Below are 25,656 nucleotides of genomic sequence, written 5' to 3' on the forward strand. Positions count from 1 at the left end.
AATTATTGTCTAGTTAATTACAAAAATTATATTTGAATCCACATCTCTTACTTACCGGGCGGGTGTACTAACCACTATACTATTAGGTGTCTTAAGTTATCGATATTGACCAATTCTAAATTGATAATTTTCGGAGATCCATTCTTGTTTTTAAAATAATTTTAACCATTGTAATTTCATTAATGTTTTTAATAATCCATGTTACTAGCTTGTAAAAACCTGAAGATGACTTCAATATGTAATAAAGTCGAAACATGTCGTTATCAATCAGTCCTCTAATGAAAAACTTCGCACGTTCAAGAGACGGAAAACAACCCCAAATCATCTAAAATGATACTTTCTGAAATTTATATACTTAGGAGTATTTAATATGTTACATTTCAAGCATTTTTGGACAATATTTTACCTAAAAAAATATTTTTGTATTTGAAAAATTTAATATTTGCATAATTAATGAAATTTACTGTGAAACATTCAGTTGACTGAAAATGAGATACACACATAAAATCAAATTCAAATGGAATTTGTGTAGCAAAATTTTAAGCCGACGTCATCTAATTGTTGGGGCCAGTCTGACTAAGCATCACATTTCTAATCGCAGATAATTCGATAAAAAGTTCAAAAAGGATAAAGATTGCCATCTACCTGCACTTAAAACACGTTATCAACAAAGTGAATACAAAGTCCCATTTAGTCCCGTATATTGCAAATAAATGCACTATAACTGTCACCCGTTTTCCTTCGAACATTCATGTAGAAACTTTTTTCCAGTAAACAATGTCTCCAACACATAATTTTAATTTTAAAATGGGGTAGTACGCGTCGGGTGCTGCGGTCTAAAACATTACAATACAGACAATGCGATCATTCCAACAGACACATAACTAATTTTTATTCAAGGGACATAATCGCAGCTGCGATACAATAAAACTACAAACTACAATCGTATAAACCACTTAGCATTGTTCCTACTGTCTAACCGCATTGCCCCACAACGACCGTTTGAAAAACACAAGAACAACCACCTCGAGTGGAGTGGCTCTCTAAACACAAGTGGCCTTTACAACATCTATATTAAAATTGTGACAAATTTATTGTATTTGCGGGAACCTCGTTCCACAATGGCCCTCAGCTATCACACATCGATCGCATTAAAGTCACTTTTATGGCAAACCAACCCAACAAAAGGTCGAGATCTCCCAAATGATAAAGTCACGGTTTACAAGAGGTTTTTGTTCGGATCAATTGCGTTTCCAGTTTCCCGTTCCATTAAATAATAAAGCGAATCGTCAACCGAAATTTTTCTCAATTTAGTGCGTCTTAGTACTTGCACAGCTTGATCGTATAAAACCGGCATTTATTAATCTCGTTGCTTCGTAATAGGGATAATAACTGTCTCGCAGGCAACAGGCCTTTCTAATAACACTGATTTGTACTTTATGATAACAAAGTCGTTTGAATAAATTCGTTTTCCCACATAAATAACGAAGTTGTGACGTTGTTTTTGCATGGTGAATGTAGATCAACCCTTGGAGCAATAAAGTTTTATGATTTCATTTATGAGGTGCGATCTTTTTAACGATTCTGGTTCGCACTGGGGCTGGAACTTTCCCTATTGACTGACAAAAAGTGATCTGTTAAATTTATCGTGCCATAAAGTTTTGATCCGGAGAAGATGGTGCTGTTTCAATCATTCGAACTGACAGAGTGTTATGCAAATATGTCGACCACCCTTAGCGATTTTATCTATAAACGGGTTTGTCTTCTTGTTCTGCAACAACGGCGATGTATGGCATGTGAGATATTATTATTACTGGATTTATTAAATAAAAGTTCTATTCATATGAACTGAATGGCTTTTCACGAGTGGACTTCTTCATGTTACCGCCATTGAAATACAAAATTGCCGAAAATCAGTATTAAAAATGTGGTAAAAAATAAATTTAACTACGAACTATAGAACGTAAAACGTAAAATATTACGTTTGTGAGAGTATTTATTTTTTGACATTGTTTTCTAATTTTTTCAAAATATCCCGAAGCAGATCTTCAAAAAACACATTTTATTGGCTTTTAATACGTGGTTTATTTTTTATAACTTCACAGAATTACGGTGATACTAAATTATTAGCATTATTATGCACATCTGTACGTAACGACGAAATTACGTTACTGCAGAGTACACAAAATTGGAATTGTAAACCACTATAATATACAAATAAATTAATATTTTAGCTGATTTGGAAACTGATAAAAAATTAACGCGAACTTATTTTTTCAAAAAAAAATTAAACTACAAAAATCATCTGTTTGAAGATAATATCTTCTGTTAAAAACAATAACAAGTATTGGCCGTTGTTTCAATTTAAAATATATAATCATATATCTATAGCCAATCTGGTGCTAAGTTTGTGAATTCTCCATGTTCCTTAGTTACTTTAAAATTGTGTCTTTAAAATTATTAGTCCAGTCATCAACTAAAACTTTTTTGAAAAATGTTAGAAATTTGCAGTATGACTTTTTTTATTTATTTTTAAATGTTCATGTCAAAAATTCAATTTTATAATATATTTCAATAAATTTACAACGCACTTCTTGAAAATTTTGAAGAATGGAACACTAAATACATTTACTTCATTTCTCCAAAAATGATGGCGTGTTTTGGATTCATAAAAATTTTTAATATTTCATAACTAATAAAAGTTAACGTTTCCTCAGGGGCGAGGGAAGTTTTGTCTAATTAACTTTATAGATTATGTGTGACCATCATGATCTAGATAAAACAGATGCAATAAATTATCAAAAAAAATCGAAATAAGTTTATAAAAAATAACAACAACAAAGAACTTAATAATATAATACCAGTAAATGTGTGCAACAGGACTTTTAGTCAAATAAAAAAATCTCTAGATTTTTATCTTGTTCGATAATCCTGAAGTATCGCATTACTTATTTTATTTTGTTAATTAATCAAAAAGTTTTCAAATTGAGGTAGACTAGTCACATATTTTTTATTTCTTTGATTAAATCTAAACGCATCAAAATTCGAACACGTCAAATTAAATTTCGGTTAAGGTTAGGCTTCTTCTGTAATGGGCTGCCTAAAATAAAGAAGCGAAAACTGCGAAGGGTGAGTCCCTGGCTGCAAAAACTTCGAACATTATTTTTTTTTTTGACCACTGTGATTTTAACATTTTCGATTTGTGTACTTTGACATTTGTTAGATATACCGGTTTAATCAAAGAAATTCAAAATATTTCCATAGCTTACTCTAATCTGAAGAGTCATAAGATTAAATTGTACATTTATATCTCATTAGTTTTATTATGCATAAAGAATAGTATTGTTAAAATACAAAAAAGTTTTTTTCACTGTAAACCTTGGCTAAGATTCAAAAAATTCTTCCCCGTTCGTATTAGGATGAATGTTTTTCTACGAATTCGTCATTTTTGGCTGAAAAGTACTAAAATAGTTTGGATATTTTGAGATTAGAACTGTCATGACAAAGTGATTCATAGAATGGCAAAAGGATTTTTTTAGATGAAGTGACATTTATTAAGTTCCAAATCCGCAAAGTCAAAAATATCTACTATTTATTATTTAATTCTATGAATCGATAAAAAGCCAAAATTAAATAATCACCACTTCCGTAAATATGATTTACTCTTTTAAGTTTGAGATAACATGTTGTAAAATAAAATGTTTACATATTTTAAATTTTTCAGAAAATTTTTTAGAGATTTTAAAGATTGAAACATTAATTATTTAGAAATGGTAGGACACTAACTAAAATATATTGAATGTATTTTTCCAAAAATGATGGCGTTATTTGAAAAATAGTAATACTAATAATATAATAATAGTGATAATAATAAAATGTGTTTTAGATTAATAAAAATTTTGTTAACCTTCTGAGTTCTGATGCCTAATGATGTGTTGTATCTCAAAATGACCACTAAAATTTAACCATTCCTCTGGGCCGAGGAAGTTTCGTCTCATTAAATTTATAGATTTTTTTATGGACATCGTGGATATGATAAAACAGATCTAACAAATTACCAATAAAAAAATTATAGCAACGAAAACAAATTGTTCATCTTTGAAAACTGTGTTAGAACGAACATTTATATAGGCAACTTATTATACAGATAATTTGAATAGTGGTAATCAATAAGTTAAAAATAGTGAACTTAAAAAGATGAAATAACTTTTGTTCGTAAAAATATTTGAAAAGTTAAAACTTGTTTAATGACTGTAAAGCAATAGTTATTAATCCGCTATAATATTTTCATTCAAGTTAGATCAATGTAGGCAACCAGTTATTCAGGCTTCAAGCAGGACCAAAAGCATAACATTAAAATATCGGTTAGTTTTTATTTCTTTTTCAAAGTCTGCGTTGTGTATGAATTTGTGATATTTAAAATATTTAAATTTTGTAGACTGAGCTGTTATTATTTCGCCATTGTACAGTACGATTCAAAAGTTTCCAGATAAAGGCAGGCTGTGGAACTGTGATTAATCCACATGACCTTGTCTTATTTCTTTCCGATAAACTTTCGGTCCCTTTATCTGAAAAGTTTTCGATCATATGGTAGTAAGTAAACACATAAAAAATTTGTTTCTTTCATTATGTACCTACCTACTTAATTAACAACTACGTGAATAAAACGTAATACAAACCTTATTATATTTATAACACTGAAGATTTCAACCGTTGACGTGTTTCAACAGCTACGCTGTCATCTTCTGAGAAGAGATCAACCCAGATGCTAGAAAAATCTGTTGTGTTTATATATATTAAACTATCAACGATTTGCGTTAATAAATAATGTGTAAAATTTATATCTTTTGAAGCAATGATGTTAAAAAATCAAAGTGTTTTGCCCTCTGAAACATTATCGATTTTCCGTACAAGTCATCAGAAATTTGACCCAAACTCTCAAACACACAATTAAAAACAGATTAATTAATTAATACTAGAAGAAAATAGAGGGTGGGTGGGCGGAGCTAGTACTTGTTATTGATTTTCGTAAATGACTGAATAATATTAAAAGTAATCACTGGAATGGAGAGGGGGTGGGTGGGCGGGGCTATTGCTTGCTTATAAAAGATTCTGTCCGAAAAAGTTAAACTTAGTCCCGCCCACCCACCCGTTTTCTATATTTTTTTCATCAGAAATAAGATATAAATGTTATGGCAAATAAGTAGTAAGTATAACAAAAAATTACAATTAACGCTTTTTTTAACAGCCTGCTTCCGTGATTCATTTTGTCTAGTCCGAATGAAAGGTGGATTTCAATTAAAGAGAGATAAAATCGTTAGAATGAGAACAGCGTGTAGGGGCGGGGCTAGTATCTGCTAAGATTAGATTGATTTTGGTAAATGACATATTTTCCCAGAAAAAAGAGTGGGTGGGCGGGGCTAAAACTTGCTAAGCTAGGACTAAACCATGTTAAGAGTAATCAACGGAAAGAAGAAGGGGTGGGTGGGTAGAGTTACTGCTTTCTCATAAAACTAGAAAAAAGTTAAATTTAGCCCCGCCCACCTCCTTTCTCCAATTCACTAACGTATTTTATTTAGTGTAAAATGAAAATTGAAAACAACAGTATTGTATTCCCAAAATTTCCTGAGAAAATGGGGTGAGCCGTTCCTGATTTAATCAATAAAATAACTGACTCATTCATTAATTTTTTGGATCCAGCTATTTAAGCAAATCTAAAAAATTTTAATGCACTGATAAATCACAAGTGAAAACTCATCACATTTTGCACATTTTGGATAAAATTTATTCGGCAAAATTTTGAGTTGACGTCATCAATTTTTTGGAGGGAATAAGTAAATATATTATATATGTTTTTGTATATCTTTTCAAACACCCATTATAAACAAGTGTAGAAAATATGGATGCATTAGTAAACTAAAAATCCAGATGCATAATATTTTGCACAATTTCGATAGGATTTATTATTTATCTAGCAAAATTTCGTGATGACGTGATTAAGTTTTTGGAGGGAGAAACAAATAAATTCTGACAGACGATTTACTATCTTCAGGATAGTCTGAAAAGTTTCGTTAGATTTCAGAGCAGTGAATTTTGTAAAAAACTTTGATTGCATAATTTTGACTTTTTCCTGAAATCTAGATAAAATCAAATTTTAAATGGAGATGACGTTTTGAGTACCTGTTCTTTGAAAATTAATGATTTTAGAAAAAAATGGTGTGCCTGTTTATTGATTACTGTGGTAAAAATGGATGCCCCGCCCTCCCGCCCTAAACTCCGCCTTAATGATCTTTTTATTGCTCATGAACTCAAATCGAATGAAAGTCAGATGCAAATAGCATATTTTTTCAGAAGAAATTGTTTTTGAAACTGTTAAAACGTCTGACCAAATTTAAACATGCATGCTCACAGCATAAACAAGCACTTTATTTCTCAAAACGCCGCTCTACAACCTTTTTCAACGTTCGCCATCCTCTTCCCCCTCTCTTTCTCTATACCAACCTCTCTCCCCAAAAATCCCCAAACGTTTTGTATAGGCTAACAAGACTTATTTCAAAATAATAATTCGTTATTGAAAACAGACTATTCTGAGAAAAACATTTAACGAATAAGCCCCGCCCACTCACATCTTCTAGCCTAAATAGGTTTGTTTATTGATTGTGAAATGAGACCCGTACCTTAATTTCGAATGAGGATTTTTTCCAGAAATACCACTGTATTTTGAATACGTTTTAAGTACCCGTTCTTTGAAAATTAATGATTTTAGGAAGAAAAAATGGTGTGCTCTTTTATTGATTACTATGGTAGAAAATGATGCTCCGTCTGCCCGCTCTAAATTCCGCCTTAATGATCCTTTTTATTGCTCATGAACTCAGGTCGAGTGAAAGTTAAATGCAAATACCATATTTCTGTAAAAGAAATTGACTTTGAAACTTATTTTAAATAATTCGTTAATAAAAAGAGGCAATTCTGCGAAAACAATTAAACAAATAAACCCCGCCTATTCACCTCTTCAAGCATAAATAAAATTTGTTTATTTAACGTGAAACGAGAAACCTCCTTTAATTTCAAATGAGGAATTTTATGTAGAAATACATTTTGAACACATTTTAAATACCTGGTCAATGGAAATGAATGATTTTAGAAAAAAAAGATGTGCCCCTTTATTGATTATTATGGTAGGAAAGATATGCCCCACCCACCCACCTTAAACTCCGCCTTAATAATTCTTTTTAATTCTCATGAGCTCAGGGTGAACGGGTGGGGAGTAAATGTGTTTCACTAAAAATACTCTCTTTTTAATCCTACTCGTGTTTGGCTAATTGTAAAATGTAACTGTATATAGTGCCTAAATGAGGCAATACATTTAAAAAACCTAAAAAAGGATATGTTTTTGAGTATTGTGTTATTCAAAGAATAATACACATATATTTACTAAGAAAAATTAAAGCCAAAGGTTAAGCCCCACCCATACCTGCCCTAATCTAAATAGTAATGATGTTTTCATTCGTTGGCAGACCTAGAGGCGGAGCCTAATTGCAAAATCCGTATTTCCTCTCAAACATTTACCATTTTAAACGTCTTTTCAGTTTTTAAGAATAAAAAAAAACACCACATTTGCGAAGGGGTATTTTGCCTTTTTGTTAATAGAGATAGTATTCTTTGAACAACACGATACTTAAACACATGTTTTTAATTTCACTTGCTTCACAGCGAATAAAAAAATCATCACAATAGAGATAGGGCGGGTGGGCGGGCTTACATTTTGTCTTTTTATTTTAATATATGTAGATTTCTTTTCACAAGATGAAACTTAAAACATCTTTAAAATGGGACATTTATATAAGGAAATATCGATTTTACAATTAGGTTCCGCCCCATAATTGCAAAATCCATATTTCCCTGCAAAAATGTACCATTTTAACCATTCTCTAAGTTTCTTGTTGTGAAAAGGTGACTATGTATATTAAGAAAAAAAAAAGACGAAATATAACCCCCACCTACCCGCCCTATCTCGATTCTGATGATTTTTTTATTCATCGTAAGCCGAGGGGCAGAGATTAATTGCAAAATCGATATTTCCCTATACAAATTTACCATTTTAAAGATGTCTTAAGTTTCTTATTGTGAACAGATGATAACACATTAAAAAAAGCAAACAAAATGTAAGACTCGCCCATCCGCCCTATCTCAAGTGTGATGGTTTTTTTATTCGTCGTGAGCTAATGGGGCGGAGCTGAATTGGAAAATCCTTATTTCTCTATAAGAAATAAAAAACATGTTTTTGAAATCGTGTTGTTCAAAGAATACTATGTATATTAAGAAATAAAACAAGCCAAAAATCAAGCTCCACCCATATCCATCCCAAGCTCAAATGTGATTCGTTGTCAGACCGAGGGGCGGCGCTTAATTGCAAAATCGATACTTTCCTACATAAACGTACCATTTTAAGCACGTTTTACCTCTCTTGTTGTGAAAAGAAGACTACACATATTAAGAAGAAAAGGGCAAAATGTAAGCCCTTGTAGTTATAATACCTAATCTGCCTTTGAGATGAATAGCAATAAATCTTGTTGATTTAAACGTCGAGAACTATCTTTAACAATGTAGAGGTACTGACAGAAAGCTACAGTGTAAAAAATGATGGCACCATTTAAAACATGAGGGTTTCGGTGAATAGGTGATTAAATGGCTTAATATTAGTGGACCTCATTATCTCTATCAAAATTTGATTTTCGTGGAATTAGTGATGTCAACCAGAAAAATGTCCCTCTTATTTCAGGGGATTTCCCTCAAGTTGGCAGCCCTGTACACCACCTCAACTTAATTGGTTGAAAAACCAACGTCAACGGCAACGTAACGGCGAAAAGTAAAATTTGATCATCTCGAACGTCATCCCAAGAGCGTGCCAACTTCCAACAGCAACGTCAACAGATGATGTAAACGACGCATACGTTTGCTTCATATTTATCTTCCAACGGCAACAGCAACGTCAACGGCAAGTTTGTAAATCGACCTTAAATAGTATGGAACTTTTGTATAGAAACTGCATAATTTATTCTTTGAATATCGTTACACAAATATAATAGTAAATTATAATTTTTCAAAACTTAACTTCCTCTGGTGACGACCCCTCTGGAAAATACTCACACTGGGACTGCAAAATACTGATCGTGGGGTTATTAGTCTCCGGACTGTAATCGACAATAGCGACACAGTTTCGTAGACAAGACGGTGATGCCTCATACACCACTAAAGCATGTTCTTCGTGATTTATAGGTTGAGTTAGGACAATATTGTTTTGCTTGGTGGTTCTTTTTTCTGCTAGATTTTTCTTGCTTTTTCGATTCTTTTTTGTACTACTTTGACACAAATCTGTGTCGCTGTTTGTAAGATCAACGACTGAAACCGCTTTATGGCACGTTCCAACATAAATCACTGAATCGTCAGACGACTTGGCTTTCAAAGCTGTAAACTTTCCCCGAGTTCTGGGGTAATTTTTTTGGAGATTGTTTGAAAAATCGGTTTTTCGGTGTCTTCTTTTAAAGCGACTCAGTTGTCGATTACCCTAAAAAATGCAATCAAAACTTGAGTTTGAAAAAATATGGGGACTCACAGCAGTGCGCAGCATTTTAAGGTAACTTAAATTTTTATACGTTTATGTTTTGACAAAACGGTGAGAGTTGCCGTCATTTTGACTTCAGCAACCATAGATGAATTCATTAACGACAAACGTCATTTAGTTTACAGCATGGACAAAAATTCCTTTGCTGTCATCTGTAGATTGATTCACTCTTGTCAAATTTTTTTTTGAAATTTTTTTGCAATATTTGTAAGGGCCACAATAAAGTACTGTGTACTTAATAACGATTTATTGTAAACATTGTTTGCATCATTTTGTTTTTAATATAATACAAAAACGAAACATTTAACATTCCATTATCTAACATTGCTGTCTAATAAAAATTAATAATTTAATTGGTGTTCTGCACATTATTTTAATTTACAAACACTGATGTGTACAACAATTATTAGGCAACATTTGCAACAAATTATTAGTATTGCTATAAAAATAACACATCGAGAAAAATTGATATTAAATGATATAAGTTCTCTGAGAAGTAGGCCAACAGTTTTACTCGTACGTGAAATAGAATTAAGTAAGTAAATAAAATACGAGATATTTTACCCAGTTACATTTTCGTCAAAACTGTAAAAAACGGCATTATTGTAAAAAGTAGACAGCTTTAGATATACATTAAAAATGAGAATTAACAACAAAACGTTCTGCTTTTAAAGATTGTCTTCGCTGTGACACAAACACAGCTTCTACTGATAAATCTAAGCCAAATTTACACTATATAGTATATTTTGTTTAAATGGAAAGTTTATTTTATGTTTCACAACCATTTTATTGATTACTTTTAAATATCGAAGCTCCATTTTTAAGTCGTTTTATTTTTTGATTCATGTTCGTCATATTTCGAAAATTTAAAAACATTTTAATAATTGACATCATCACTGTACTATTTTACTAAGTGAAGGAGGAAAACAGGAAGAAACTAGAAAGATAAGAAACACATAGAAATGTAAAGTGGAAAGTACATTTTTAATGAATAGTGGAAAGTATTTAATGTCATCTAATTGCAGAACCAATCAGGTGTAATTCTAATTCTTTTTTTGATTTATTGTGTGTTGTGAGATTGTCCTGTGGTACGTAGATTACGTTCTGAACTGATTTCGAAAACTAAAAGTGCGGTAGTAACCAGTGCTTTGATTTGTTTGGATCTTCCAGTAGACAACTGTTTTTTCACTCAGACTGACGTAGATGTTAATATTTGTTTCTAATAATTTTTTGGTAATTTTTGGGTCGATAAATTCATTATTTCCTATACTTATAATTTCATTTTGTTTAGTTCGTATTTTGAAAAAGATGAGTATACTAAGTGCACAAACTACAGTGGTTCATTCTAGGGTTCTAATATCTCAAAATGAAAACAGACGAACAACTTTCGAGTGAGTAGTTGTTTAGGCACTTCGTATACTCGTCACTTAAGGCCTGCGTACTATATTAAAATTTATCTGATAAGAGTCATTTGTTACAAGGTACTTAGGTACAAAATTTTTGCTGCGAGATGTTGATTGTAGGAAATATATTTTTGTGCTAGATACAGTGCCCGAACCTTATATGTATACAAATCGTCTTATCAAACAACTAACTGTTAGAAAGCCTGAAGCAACTTTTCTTAAGTATTTTATAAAATCAGTCTTATTCTAATCAATTGAAGCTATGTACAGTAGTAGATCTACTTCTATGGAAGAATGTCAATACTAACGGTATTTAAAATTATGTTCTAAATTACAATACTAGGTAGTCGTTAATACTTGTATTTGTATTTTCGTTAAAAAAAGTGTTTGATATAACAGTGTAAGTTGTATTTGAAACGAATGACATTAATTACTTTTCACAGTAACACGTTGCCATATTTAAAAGTAGTACTGTGTAAGAAGAAGAAAAGTCACAACTTGGATCTAATTTTATAAAACATGATATCAGTCCAACCGTTTAACAAGAAACCTCAGAAAAAGAATCACTAATTCGTCCATCGTCTCTACACTGACAACATCACTAAGTCTTGCTATGATATAAACAGCTTGATTTGATTGAATTGACCAGCCGGAATCGGAATCGGTTCTCGGATCCTTTTTGACAGCACGTGGAATGTCTGCTGCTGGCCGTGGGGGTACAGCAATTCGAAGGCCATCACGTGGTGGTAACGAAGCGAGGGGGAAACCAATCTTCAGGTATCTTTATCTTTGTCTTTCTCGTCTAAATCTAGACTAAGGCACTCTTCGAAGAAGCTTTGCATCGAGCTGTACACGTGTTCCAGTACGTTTTGAAGTTCGTGACCTTCGTCGGCGTAGCTCTGTGAGGAAAGGGGCATTAGTGGGGCTTTGATGGGCCTAAATTACCCACCTGATATCGGAACAGAACGCCCGCTTCCGTCATGGCACGTGCCAAGGCAATCCCGTGTTGATAAGGTGCCGTGAGGTCTGCCAAACCGTGCAGGAGGAAAAAGGAGTTCTGGGGGATGTTGCGCGCTCGCTGCGTCGCATCTGCTTTCACGTAACCCTTGTAATTCTCGGTTGGAAGGCCGAGGATCTTCTCCGTGAAGGCTGAGTCTGAAAGGGAATCATCGAATGATAAACGAGTGCATCTTTTCTTTCAAAAATAATTTAAAAAATCCTTGAAGGATTGCTCACATCACCTCAATTTTGTCTTGGACGACTCATTTCAAAGCTTTCTATGAATATCAAAAAGTTGTATTTGAAAATTATTATACTTAATTTGTCAAAAATATTTATTGGGTGATTTTTTTAAATTAATTCTCCCTGTTCGTATTAAATTAAGTGATAACTCCGTATTATTTAAACTTTTATCTAGTTGATATTTCAGAAATATTTCAATTTTTGAAAATTAATGAAACGAGAATGTGTTTATTTCAATTTTTTTGTGACAACTCATTTTGACATAAACGTAATCTAAGGCAGTAATGTAATAGATCTGGTGGACGGCTACTGTCATGTTTTTTTTTGCATTTCAAGACCCAAGAGTACGGAAGAATAGGTCATCGTTTGTTGTCAAATTTTAGATGTATATTAGAAATATCGTATGGATAATAAAACGCTAACTAAAGTTCATCTAATCGTCCCTACCAAGAATTTGATGACATTACTTCAAAATTTGGGCAGAAAATACTATCCAAATTTTATAAAATAACATACCACTGTTTCAACTGTACTTGTGGTTTATGAATCCAACTTGATTTTTATGACTATTGCTTTACAAAAATGTTTATTTAAAATTTGACACTATTTCACTAGTCGAAATTTGGGTATTCAAGCAGGAAGTAAGTGGAGTGGTTAAGACGTTGGGCTTGAATTGTGCCCGCGAGGGTTCGAATCACATCCCCCTTAACATTTTTTTCCTAAGACATCGAATTTGTTTGAATGTTTAACTTCGGGGGCGAAGGAATTTCTGTCTAAATAACTCTAGATCAGTGTTTTATGTCATGTTTTCAGGCTACAAATTCTTGAAGCTACAAATATTTGCAGTTTTAATACTCGTTCCTATTATTCATCATAAATTCCAGAAAGATTCTTTTATTTTTAATCGAAAAAACGCAAGATTACGTGGTGAAAACGGAACACACTATTTCTAGTCAAAGCTGACGATTTGTCTTTCCTATCACTTGCTCTAACAAATGTTATGAAATTGACTTCATGGGGCTGGTTATTTTTCCAATACCGGGTAGAGAGTATAATATGCGGCAGGTTTTTTGGGTATAGAGATGTGCTGTATGCGTTACACTTGTCAATAGCGTAAATCTTCAAGGAAGGGTGACAAACCTCTGCAGTAGGTTTGCTGATTTCTCGATTGTCATAATATAAATTAAATTTGCCAATTATTTTGATTCAGATTTCTCTTTTTTTTCTCGTGTGTTTAAATTTAGGGTCACTTTTCCAACCTTTGGGTAAAAAAATACACACAATGTAAGATTCTATTATGTTAACGATCACAGTTCAAGGTCAATTTTTGAAGTTTTATTAATCAGTGTAAAAATTAAAATAAAAATTAAAGAAGTTTGGCTTATCAAAGAGTTTTATTTGTTAAAAGTAAGGACTAAAAAAAATACGACGCATTTTTGTAAATGTGTAGCTAAGCAGAGAAAAATGTTGTGCCTCGGTGGAAGTCGAACCCATGTCTCTATGCTTTCTGGGCAAGTATCTTAACCACTGGACCACGAGCCCACTTATTTTTCTCTGCTTACCGACGTGTTATTGTGCCGCCACAAATGAATCTATAGTTTAAACATACGATAGTTTTAGAAAATTCGGCAGATGGTGGAGCAACTTGACGACATTTCAAGGTTAAACATTTGTTGGCAGTGTTGACATCTGAAGCTACTGTTTTAGCAGAAAAATGGAGAATTGAAAAGAATAAATCATTTTCTTGTAATGAAATACTTAAAAAAGAAAACTCCAGTGGAAAACCATTAACATCAGTAAGAATATAATAATAATAATGTTATAAACACATAGTTGTCACTGATCTCTAAGGAAATTTTATAACTTTATGTTAGTAGTTAATTAAAGTCATCAATATCAATATTTTTTTAGTCACCTGATTAAGAGCAGTCGCTAGTAAAGGTACCGGTAAAATCCGTTAAGATTTCCTTCCCAGATTTTCGAATTCTGACCAAGTAATTTTTTTTTTCATATACTGAGTCTATTTTCCGAATAGGAGCCAAATATTGAATTTTATTTTTATTATGTTTTCAGAAGATTCTACTTTGAACAATAACATGATAATATTATTCTTAAAATAAGAATTCGGACAGACGATAGACAGATAGACAGACAGACAGACAGACAGACACAGAGAGAGACAGATAGACAGACGGAAACCGGAGACCTATTTCTTCGTACCCTATATGTCATGAAAAGTTGAGAAAACGTAAAAGTAGAAAGTCGGCCGACGGACTCGATTACAATAAACATAAATTTAGCAATTTAGAAAAAAAAGTGGTATATAGTAGTTTTTTTTTAATTTCGGTAAGATGTTGTGAAACTGTACCGATTATGACATAAGGTATGTTTCTAAAGAATAGCGTAGGGACAGAAAGGTATCCTTGCGTAAGTACACCTTAACAAAAGTTAAAAAAATCTGATATACAATATTTTTTTCTTTTCCAGAATGTAATTTTTTATTGGTCAATAGCTTCTTCAGACATTAATCCAAGATGAGTAGCAGCATACAGCTTTTGTGTTACTTGCCCTGATCAAGGATTTTGCGAATCGGATATCGTCGACCATTATAACCTGAAATCTGTTCATGCACGCTTGATTCATGGCACCTTTGTTCGTTTCAGGCAAGAAATAGTAGAGGATGTTAGGGCTGTAAATTATCATTACCATAATAAATTTATTGGCGATTTCTAATAAATAGAAAATCATTGTTTACCATTTGGGCGTCCCTAACCCTATACTCTCAGATATAGTTCCCCAGTTCTAATTCGATTTTATGATAGTACCCATTGCGTAAAAGTTAACTCCTTTAATAACAGATTACTACTGCCGGTGATGGGACAGGCATAAATAAGTATGTAACCATGCCTTTACCATTATACTGTGTAAATGGTTAAAACCTTATTTTCAGAATTTTGGACACATTACGATAATTATAGTTTTTGTATAATTTTCACTTTAATTTTTAAGCGTTAAAAAATTTAATGTGTTTTCTCGAAATCTTTTTTTTTAATGCTTTTCAATATTTTTTTCAGAAAATATCAAATTACTGCAACTCGACATTTTTTTCTATTTTCAGCGGATTAACTCATTTTATGCTCTTCACAACCAACTGGTGAGTCTGGGAAAAATAGTAAAAAATTCCTTCTCACATTTTGGTCGAGTTAAAAATGTTTGACGTATCAAAACTTGACAAAGTTTTCAAAACCCTACGTTTAAAATGTTCGCAGTTAAGGTCCCGTGTGTTTTATTGTCGAACAACTTTAAAAGAATTTGGTGTTTTGTTGCTGGAAGAACTTGAAAAAGTCTTTTGACTTATTAGTGTTTTATTTTTTATGAATTTGAAAAAGTCGAGTGCCGCAGTGTTTTTTTTAATTCGGGAGACTTTTAGGTACCTATGGTGTATTATTTTGGGAGCACCCAGATTGTTTTGTAAATTATTTAAAACAATTTTGGGAGACTTTGGTGTTCTACTTTTGGAAAAATCTGACTTAACCTGTTTTTGAGTTAATTTTGGGACCCCGTTTTTTTTTGAAAAATTTAAAATAATCTTGAGGTTCTACTGTTTGGAAAGAATTTGAAAGTGCTTTGGAGCCTCTAGTGCCTTTTCTTATAGTAATTTAATTAAACTTCTTAGAGGATACGTTAATTGCCAAAATCAGTCTTATCTTAGCAGATACTAGCCCCGCCCACCCACCCTCTCTTTTCTTAAAGGGTATGTCATTTACCAAAATCAGTTTTATCTTACCAGGTACTAACCCAACCCGCCCGCCCTCACTTTTCTTAGAGGATATCTGATTTGCGAAAATCAGTCTTATCTTGGCAGATAGTAGCCCCGCCCACCCGCCCTCATCTTACATAGAGGATATCTCATCTGCCAAAACCAGTCTTATCTTGGTAGCTACTAGCCCCCCCTCTCTTTTCTTAGAGGGTATGTCATTGCCAAAATCAGTTTTATCTTAGCAAGTATGACTAACTTTTACAAAAAATTATCAAAAAAACATTACGGCTTACTTACAAGTACAAGGCAGGAATTTTGAACATCTTCTCTGGTTATACTTTAATGGATTTTTCTTTTGTTGGTTTTGTTTTTGTTTATAGTTTATAAAGGTCTTATTAAATGTTTTTCTTTGGTTTATTTATTAATGAAAAATTACAGTTTGTTTTATTAAATATTATTTTTTGAGACAACCGAAACCATCGTACAGAACGTACTGAAGAGTTAATCCGCCATTTTCCAGACACTCAGTATAAATAAAATTGTGGACAGGTTATGTTTAAAGTTTCATAACAATAAGTCTGCTAATAATGGAGATATTACAATCTGAAAATGCGCTGAAAACACTAACGTGAACCTCAAATAAATTAGTGAAATTATCACCGCCTCGTTTAAACTTGTCAACGTTTTTACGATTCTGTATTTTTTAATCAGTCGCTTTAAATAGATCTCTACCTACTGAATGTAAAACTGCAATAATTACAACAAGATTGTGAATCGATTACAACCTCGAACGCCTCCCCTCCTAGTTTCTCATTTGTATTCTCCATGTCTTTTTGACTAGAATAACTATGCAGATAGGAAACTTAGCAACAGTTTTGTATTAAATTGGGCTTTTGTGTTAGACAAATGTAGCATTTTACACAGAATTCGTGGTGTAAATTTACACTACTGACAGACTGCTAATGTTATCTTACTGGCTTTGAAAGGCCGTTGTAGTTTAAAATTGTCGTGTTTCCTGTGAGGACATCTGAGTGGGTTTTACGTGAATAAAATTTCCGAAAGTGATGAAAAAGTGAGACAGAGCATTGGCCATAACAATTATCACTTTCCTTCAGTAATTCAGTGTTGAAACTGCACCCAAAATGCTCAGTGTGCAATCGAGTTTTAGTCTCGGATCAATATATCTTAGTTGGATGTCTAACTTTGCCGTTGCATAACTTAAAACTTATTACAATTTTCGTTACAGAATAATTAAAAACGTCTTTGGAGTGAATTATGTCTCACTTCGACCCATCACAGCTCAGAAAAGTGAGCTTTATATGACCTGCTGAGAACGCTAGTTCGTGCTATCTACTGCTGTCACATCATCAACTTTTCTTATAAAGAAAGCAGACCAAACAAAATCATTTTAGCTATCCACGTTGCCACTTTAATAATACTTTTCAATCTTCAACAATCTCCACTAACTCGACATAGTCGTCCAATCCCATAAAATTTCCCCTATCCTGCTAAATACTCATTACGGAAAGAACCGGCCATGCAATAAAAAAGGATCAACTATAAATTCCAAATGGATGGTCTACTTACTATAATACAACCAGTCAGAAATCGGACTGACCGCTATCCCACATTTATACACTTTTTGTTGATTGCCCAGTCCGAGCACCATCGACGTGACGTAGCCACCGTACCCCCAACCCCAAATCCCCACTCGAGTTTTGTCCAGATATTTATAGGTATTTAGGAGGAATTCCAGCACTGCGACCTGATCTTGCACTTCAACACCGCCCAACTGACGATATAAAGCACGATCGTATTGTCCACTGGCTCCTCTCACGTCAAGTCTCACGTAAACGACGTCGCAATGGCTTGACATGTATGTACCCCAATCTATCCTAAATTTTTCCGTTACTGCTTTGCTGCCCGGTCTGCCATTACTGAAAAAAGAACACATTTAAGAGTCGGCTACACTAAACTGGGAATGCTGCCACATACTAAAAGCTTTACCCACACCCAATACTTACACTTCAACGAGGACAGGATAGGCAGCATCTCGCAGCTCTTCCCTCCAACTCGGAGGCAGAAGAAGTTGAACTTGAGCCCTATTACCATGGGGCAAAGGCACCTCGAAAGACTTTTGCTTAGGCAACGCCAGCTTCTCGAGCATATGCATTTTCTGCGGCCTCGTGTCGTACAGAATCTTCAACAGTTTGTGCGTTGTCGCATTATGCATGCCTGCTAATGGAAGACCGGGTCCTTCGCACTGAAGAACGTAAAATGACGAATTCGACGATTCTGAACGAGGGCTTATCTGGAACGTGCGACGCTTTCAATAAAAACTGCCAGCTCGGCCGAAAGCACACTCACCAAAGCGTTGAAGTGCGTACAGTTGCCATAAAGATAACGGCTACTCCAGAGGAACTTCCCTATCTCGCACGTTATGCAGCTAGACTCTAAGCGACGGGGGTCTTCTGTAGACGGATCACGTACGACGTACAGATGCCTTTGACCCGCCTTGTGCTCCTCGGTTGCCAAATAATATCTGCGGAGACAATCAAACTTACTACAATATTTGCAGGCGACCCGGCGCATCCACCAAAATTCATAACGCGATGATTATATCAGAGAGAAATTTGAACACGGGATTAAACTACTTTGACAATCTGTTATCGTTCGACGACGCAACAGCGCTAAATGTATCTACTCGGATTTCTATACATCGTAGCTGTTGCCCAATTGGTGGACAATTTTTAGCTTGATTATGAGTGCAATTTATAAACGCACGAGTTTCAAACACAAAAGTAAATTCATTTATGACGAATAGTTTTTGATATAACTCAGAAACACAAGCTTTTTGTGATCCGTTGCCAAATAATAGTTATCAACTATTTGCAGGCGACCCGGCGCATCCACCAAAATTCACAGCGTGTTGATGAGATGGGCGAATAGCGGCAAATAGAAATTCGAACGCGAGATTAAACCACATTACCAATAACGACGCAACAGCGTAAAGCGTACTCGAATTTCTATACAACGTACTTGTTTACGAAATGCCCACTTGGTGGTGTTTACAACAGCTATCGGTTTTAAACAAACCCCCAGCGTGTAGTATGACGCTAGTGTTCATTTGATCGTTGAACAGTTCGAGAAAAGTGATTTTAGCAGCAGCGGTTAGAGGAATTCCCGTTGATTCTTTTGGCTTTTTAATAAAATGTTTTCAATGAATTGGTTCGACGTACTACGTAATTTTTACAAATTGAACTTTATCAAAACTGGGAACTGATTATTATTTATAATGCAGAATTTTCTATTGTCTTGCGTAATTACGATCAACTGTAAACTGTAAAACTCTCATCAAGAAGTTAGCTTATTATCAGTTTGAAATATCTGTAAACATTTTTTGTTACAACATAAAACCAATAAACACGCCACTGCTTTTGTCGTACTTTGGTCATTAAATGTAGTTCGCTTAAGTTTAATATCAATACAAGTCTAAATGAACATTGGTGACATCTTATCTGGTAAAAATTCTGTGATTTAAAATAAGACTAAAAACGAAGTTAATTGCTACCTTAGATCATACATTTTTTAAAATCAAGTAAGAAAAATTATAATATAATATTTGAATACTTCAAAAAATTTAAAAAATTTAAGTAATTTTTCCAGTAGTCGATTTTCAACATGACAAAAATTGTTTGTAAAAGTGAACTTAAAACTTTTTGAAAAGAATTTTTTAGTTCTTGTACTCAAGATTGATTAAATCTAGCAACAATATAGTGGAAGGTAACGTCGTCCACTTCTTGTTTTTATTGTTGTTAAATGCCCACATTATTGTATAATTTCGTGTTGATTGTCTAATTTTATTAAAATAATAAATACATCGCCAAAAAAGTGGCTTAAAATTCATCGCTATAATGAGACAACAATGACAAAAAAATCCTAAAATGTGTTGGTATACCAAGTTTTTTTTGGCCAGGGCAAGTCAGATTAGGTCAGGTCGGGTCACCTCAAATCAGGTCAGGTCAGGTCAGGTCTGGTAATAAATTAAAAAAAATCTAAAATGTCTGTACGGAAAAACTTGGTGTCTCAAGTTTTGTTCACCAAGCCAAGTCAGGTTAGGCCAAGTCAGGTCAGCTCAGATCGGGTCAGGTCTGGTAATAAAGTAAAAAACACCTAAAATATATGTACGAAAAACTTGGTGTTTCAAGTTTTGTTCACCTAACCAAGTCAGGTTAAATCAGGTCAGGTCAGGTCAGGCTAAGCCATATCAGGTTAAGTCAGGTCAAGGCAGATGATCCATGGTTGTAATAAAATAATAATAAAAAACCTTATAGGTATGAACAGAGAGATTTGGTGTCTCAATTTTGTAAGCGGGCCAATTCACGTCAAATCAGGTCAGATAAAATCCAAGGCTGTAATAAAATAATAAGGAAAAAACCTAAACTGTAGGAACAGAAAAACTTGGTGTCTCAATTTTGTTGCTCAGGCCAACTCAGGCTAGGTCAGTTAAAGGTGTAATAAAGTAACAATGAAAAAAGACTAAAATTATGTACAGAAAATCTTGGTGTCCCAAGTTTTAATGGCTAGGCTAAGTCAGGTTAGATCAGCTCAGGTCAGGTCAGCTCAAGTTAAGTCAGATCTGGTAATAAAATGAAAAAACCTAAAATGTCTGTACGGAAAAACTTGGTATCTCAAGTTTTATTCGCCAGATCAAGTCAGGTTAGGCCAGGTCAAGTCAGCTCAGGTCGAGTCAGGTCTGATAATAAAGTAAAAAACACATAAAATGTATGTAACAAAAATTTGGTATTTTAAATTTTGTTACCAAACCAAGTCAGGTTAAATCAGGTCAGGTCAGGTGAGATCAAATCAGATGATCCAAGATCCAAGGCTGTAATAAAATAATAATGAAAAAACCTTAAATGTATGAACAGAAAGATTTGATGTCCCAATTTTGTGAGACTTACGTGAACATTTTTTTAGTCAAAAACCTATCGATCGATAAGTCCCCTGCATCAACCAATGTAGCATAGTATCAAGCGAACATTTCCCCGCATGGACCAATGAAATTACACTATTTTGTTGAATTTATAATTTTTGCTGACTTGTTTAGTTTGTTGTGATGACGACGAAATACGGATAGAGCGATTTTGGTTTTTAATTATGACTGTTTACAATATTATTTATTAAAAATTAGCATAAGGCCAAAAAATGAAATTTTCTTCAAGAAATAGTCTACCAAAACTTGGCGATAATTTTTCCAGTTTCTCTCGTCGCTGCGCTTACTCGGGAGATTGATGAAAAATTATCGCCAAGTTTTCTCGGTCTCGGGATCTTACTATTGAAAATATACCGAAATTATTGGTATTTTATTGGCCGGGTGTACTCAGGTCAAATCAGATCAGGTCAAATGAGGTCATTATTAGGTATAACATTAGGGGAACTACTTAATTATTTAAGGAGTTTTTTTAACTACCTTCCGTGTTATTATACTAAACTCATTTGACATACACCTTGTAAAACTTTTATGATTTAAGCGGCTTAAGCCAAAGAACCCTTATAAGTCAAAGTGGCTATTGTATAACTTAACTCAGTTCGCATATACCCAGTAAAACTTTACAGCTCCATTATGGCAACAATAGACAGTAATAATCCTTGCGGTTCGGGTCCATAATGCTTACAATAGCCAGTTTGACTAAGCCGCTTATGTAATAAAAGTTTTACAAGTTGTATGTCAAGTGAGTTCACTGTATATCTCAGAATCTTTTGTGAATTTTTGGGTAACTTTTTCGAAAACTCAATTTTTCAATATTTTCCCCTAATTAAAATTTGGTGTATGTCAAGTGAGTTTGGCATACATTGAGGTGTATTATACTTTTTGCTGTAATGAATTGATTGTGGTAGTAAAATTTATCTAGCAGTATAAAAAAACATTGGGTATTTATTTATTCCTGCACTGGCATTATAGACCTTACTTAAGCGCTGCAATTATTATTTGGGCGGTAAAATAATTGAATGGGCAATTAAGTAAATAGTTGGCCAATTCTCCAGATTCAGTAAAACTTAAACGTTATTTTATCTGTTACAGTAAGTTTTACCATACTTTTTAAAATTTGTCCATAGAATTTCTTTTGCAATTATTTTATTGATTCTACTCGAAATCATATTTCAATTTAAAATTAAAACAAACTATTTTCGTTGCAAAATATTTTCTTTATTCATTCAATATCGACAATATACAGCCTGTTATTGAAAGGTACGTACAAACTAAAATAGGCAATTGGTCTCGAAGTATGGGTGCTAAAAGTTAAAAAAAGCTCAGGTAACAGTGTTCTCCCTTTAGAGATAAAAATGATTAAAATTTATGTCCAAATTTGTTGTACGCCTCTGATAAAAAGATCATCTCTCGTTTCTATAGCAACATTTAGTCTTGACAAAAGTTTTATTGTTACAGTTGCTAGTATTTACTAAAATAAATTAATTTTACCTATTTATCCTTCAGTAGCATCTAAAAAGGTTGGATAAGGGTTAATCTTCCCCTTATCATTTTGATAATACAAAATAAGTTTTTTAGACTTCTTAGACTTCGCGAAGAACTGTCAATTTTGTTGTACGTACCTTTCAATAACACCCTGTATGTATGAAAGTGCTGCTGTAGGGGTTTATTGTTGTATCTATTTACAAATCAAATATAGGGATTGATAAACCTAATGGTCTTGATGGAATTGCCCTAATTGTGCGGATTCTGCCTCAAGGGTCAATTGGCTTTCACTAATTTTATATCAGTCATGAAACACGTAACATTAGAATTGATTAAATAAAAAATGTAAAAAAAAATAAAACTGTCGAAAGTAATTAATAATTTCTCAAGTTCCAACCTTGAGATCTTTTCTCTATCAATTCTAGCGAGTACCGCGTTGCTCTTACATTTTTTTCTTAGTATCTATGGCTAGTTTTCATTTTACTAATTGCTTAATTTAAATTAAGTAAAAATTATTTATATGAGAACTGTTTAATTAACCCAATATTTCTAGCGGACTGATTCTTATTTACTTTTTTTTAAGGCGAATGTGTTACTGAACATAGAATTTTTATTTTCATACTGACCGAAGCTGTCTGCTTCTTTAAATCAAAGCCAAATATTAGTATGTGGTAAAAGACAATTTATTACTGTCGAATTCCCTACTAAAATATACAGGACAGATAATGTAAAGGAAATAAACATTTGTCTGAAGAAACAATTTTTAAAAATTTGGCCAAAACTTAAGTTTAAGTTATACAGGGCTTTTATAAATGGCTCTAAGGGCGTAGTTGGCCATGGATTTCAAAAATCCCGCTTCGCTGAAATTATGCCCGTGATCAATGCATCATTATGACAGTTCTCACTTGTCACATTAATGTCTAATGTAACCTGTCATTTAAAGTCGTCGTTATTATTGTTTTAATGTTTTCCAAGTGCGAATTATAGTAATTCTAGTTGATCCAAGCTCAAAACAACAAAACAGTCATTTTCAGAACTCTTGATGGTTGCGTACGAAAATTTTGTTTTTGTGCTGGGAAGCGAAGACTGTGAAAATGGTTTATTCTGTTGAACAAGACACTTTCATCGTTATGTCTTGTTATCGGAATGGGACTTCATAAAGGAAGAGTTTGTATATTCTGTAACCGCTTGTAAGCAAGAATATCTGGCCAAATACGGTGATTTAATAATTCAAGAAACATCGTTAAAGGCCCACATTAGAGATGTAATCAACAGATTTGTTCGAACTGGCAGTATCAACAAAGAGAAATTTCGTGGAAGACTTCATCTGAGGAAATTGTTGATGATTTGAGACGACTTGAGCAGAATTGAACAATTGGACAATGGGTCCAAAGTATTGACGAAAGGATGTTACAGAACATTTTTGAATTTAGAAAGAGAGTGAACATGTGCCTTGAACAGAATGATAAACAGTTTCAACATTTACTGTGATGTTTAACCGCAATAAATTTGTTTCTTTTTTATCGTAATGAATTATTCCTAGTTTTATTTTTTAAAAACATATGAAGCGTTTAGGTAACCAGTTATATGTGATCTTTGTCATGCGTCCTTGGGCACTTAGTACGGATCTCCGTACAGTTAAATTTGAGAGGCGGCACGTTTACATGACCTACTGCGACCCTATAATCATTTATAGAAACCCTGTACTAAGGAATAACCGTTCTAATATTATAAATCGAGTGATCAGAAATATTCTTACATTTTTTACTCCGAATGTTTGATCGTTGATTTAGCTACAAAGTTCAAATACTGCTTAAATTTCAAAAGAGTGTTTCATCAGAACATTTTCCTAGTTTTTTAAATTTAAATTTAAATTTTTATTATCTGTACGATTATGCATCTTATGTTTATTTATGTATAGACCTTTTTGGTTCAAAATTAATATGTCTATAAATTGTTCATCATGTGGACTGTTTTAGCATCAATAAACAAAAAATTTTACTAAAGTGGCAACACATGGGCAAAAAACCGTAAAGTGACTACTCTTCAATGAATCAAAGATATCTAAAATCCTATCCTCATATTGTTTGAAATCAATATGGATTGAAAAAATATTTTTCGTGTTCTAGTTATTTTAGGAGTTTGCAAAAAAATCTATAGGTCAGGTGAGACTTTGAAGTTTTGTTAAAAACTGTTGCACCAAAAGACAAAAAAAGGAAAACTGTCAATATATGAAAAAACAGAAAAAAAGTAAAATTAGTCAAGAGTGTAAGAAACAAGATGAATACAACGTAAATAAGTTATACAATTGTTGCAGATGTGTAGGATAATTTATATTTGTCATTAATAACGAAAACAATTATGTCAGTAAGAACAGAGTGAACAATAATTTTTTCGTTACTTGATATAAAGTTTGCTTTTGAAATCATCAATATATGGGGTGTTCAAAGTAAAACTATGTGGGCTTATATCTTGATAATGGATATATTGAAACTCTGTGCGTGTGGTTGTTTTTAACTCGAAGGGACGTTAAATTCAGTACATTGCTAACCTATGTTTTTTATATTGCAACGTTTATATTTTTAACGGATTTTGATGGATCATTAAATTATGATTTCAATGATGTGAAAACAATATTTACATCTATTGCATTAGTTTTAGCTGTGAAAAATGTAAATTGTACAAACGTCTTCTCATCTGAACATTTTTTTACCTAACTATTGAATTTAACATTTTTACAGAAAAGTCGCAGCTATGTGTCTTTACCACCTTTCGCATCTATCTCGAGGCCACTAAGAGTTTAAGAGGGAAGGAAAATTACCTTTTTATTATTTTCCGGAAGCCGTGTCGGCGCGCTTTGGTGAACATATGAACTTGGATAAAGAAATGTTCAGATGAGAAGACGTTTGTACAATTAAATAGGTCAAACGATTTTATGATATTCGACGCAACCAGCAATTCTTCTTTAAATCTACCTGAAGCGCTGGGATAGACGACTACCGGACGTCGGTCATAAAAACATCGTAAGCCGATAATGCAGAATAATGATAATTTATGACAGGCGGCCTATAACATACCTTCAGCACAGAATAATCATTTCTAGTATTCTTTTGACATATTAATTTTAATATTCGAGATAATTATTATA

General features: G+C 33.2%; 1 protein-coding gene across 3 annotated transcripts in view; it reads right to left on the reverse strand.

Annotated features, from left to right (window-relative positions):
• Positions 1–9,947: 9,947 nt before the first annotated feature.
• LOC135133533 (inactive dipeptidyl peptidase 10) overlaps positions 9,948–25,656 on the reverse strand; it is a 274,882-nt gene continuing 259,173 nt past the window's right edge. For all 3 annotated transcript variants that reach the window (XM_064061982.1, XM_064061981.1, XM_064061980.1), the window contains 5 exons: positions 18,398–18,572; positions 18,055–18,341; positions 17,618–17,967; positions 11,978–12,183; positions 9,948–11,927 (listed from right to left, as the gene is read on the reverse strand). In XM_064061982.1, the coding sequence (XP_063918052.1) occupies positions 11,802–11,927; positions 11,978–12,183; positions 17,618–17,967; positions 18,055–18,341; positions 18,398–18,572 (1,144 nt within the window). In that variant the 3' untranslated portion in view covers positions 9,948–11,801. The remainder of the gene's footprint in view (positions 11,928–11,977; positions 12,184–17,617; positions 17,968–18,054; positions 18,342–18,397; positions 18,573–25,656) is intronic.

Source organism: Zophobas morio, unplaced genomic scaffold (assembly GCF_036711695.1).
Source record: "Zophobas morio isolate AGI-343-1 ecotype UQ-CSIRO unplaced genomic scaffold, CSIRO_AGI_Zmor_V1 ptg000022l, whole genome shotgun sequence".
In the NCBI taxonomy this organism is placed as follows: Eukaryota; Metazoa; Arthropoda; class Insecta; order Coleoptera; family Tenebrionidae; genus Zophobas; species Zophobas morio.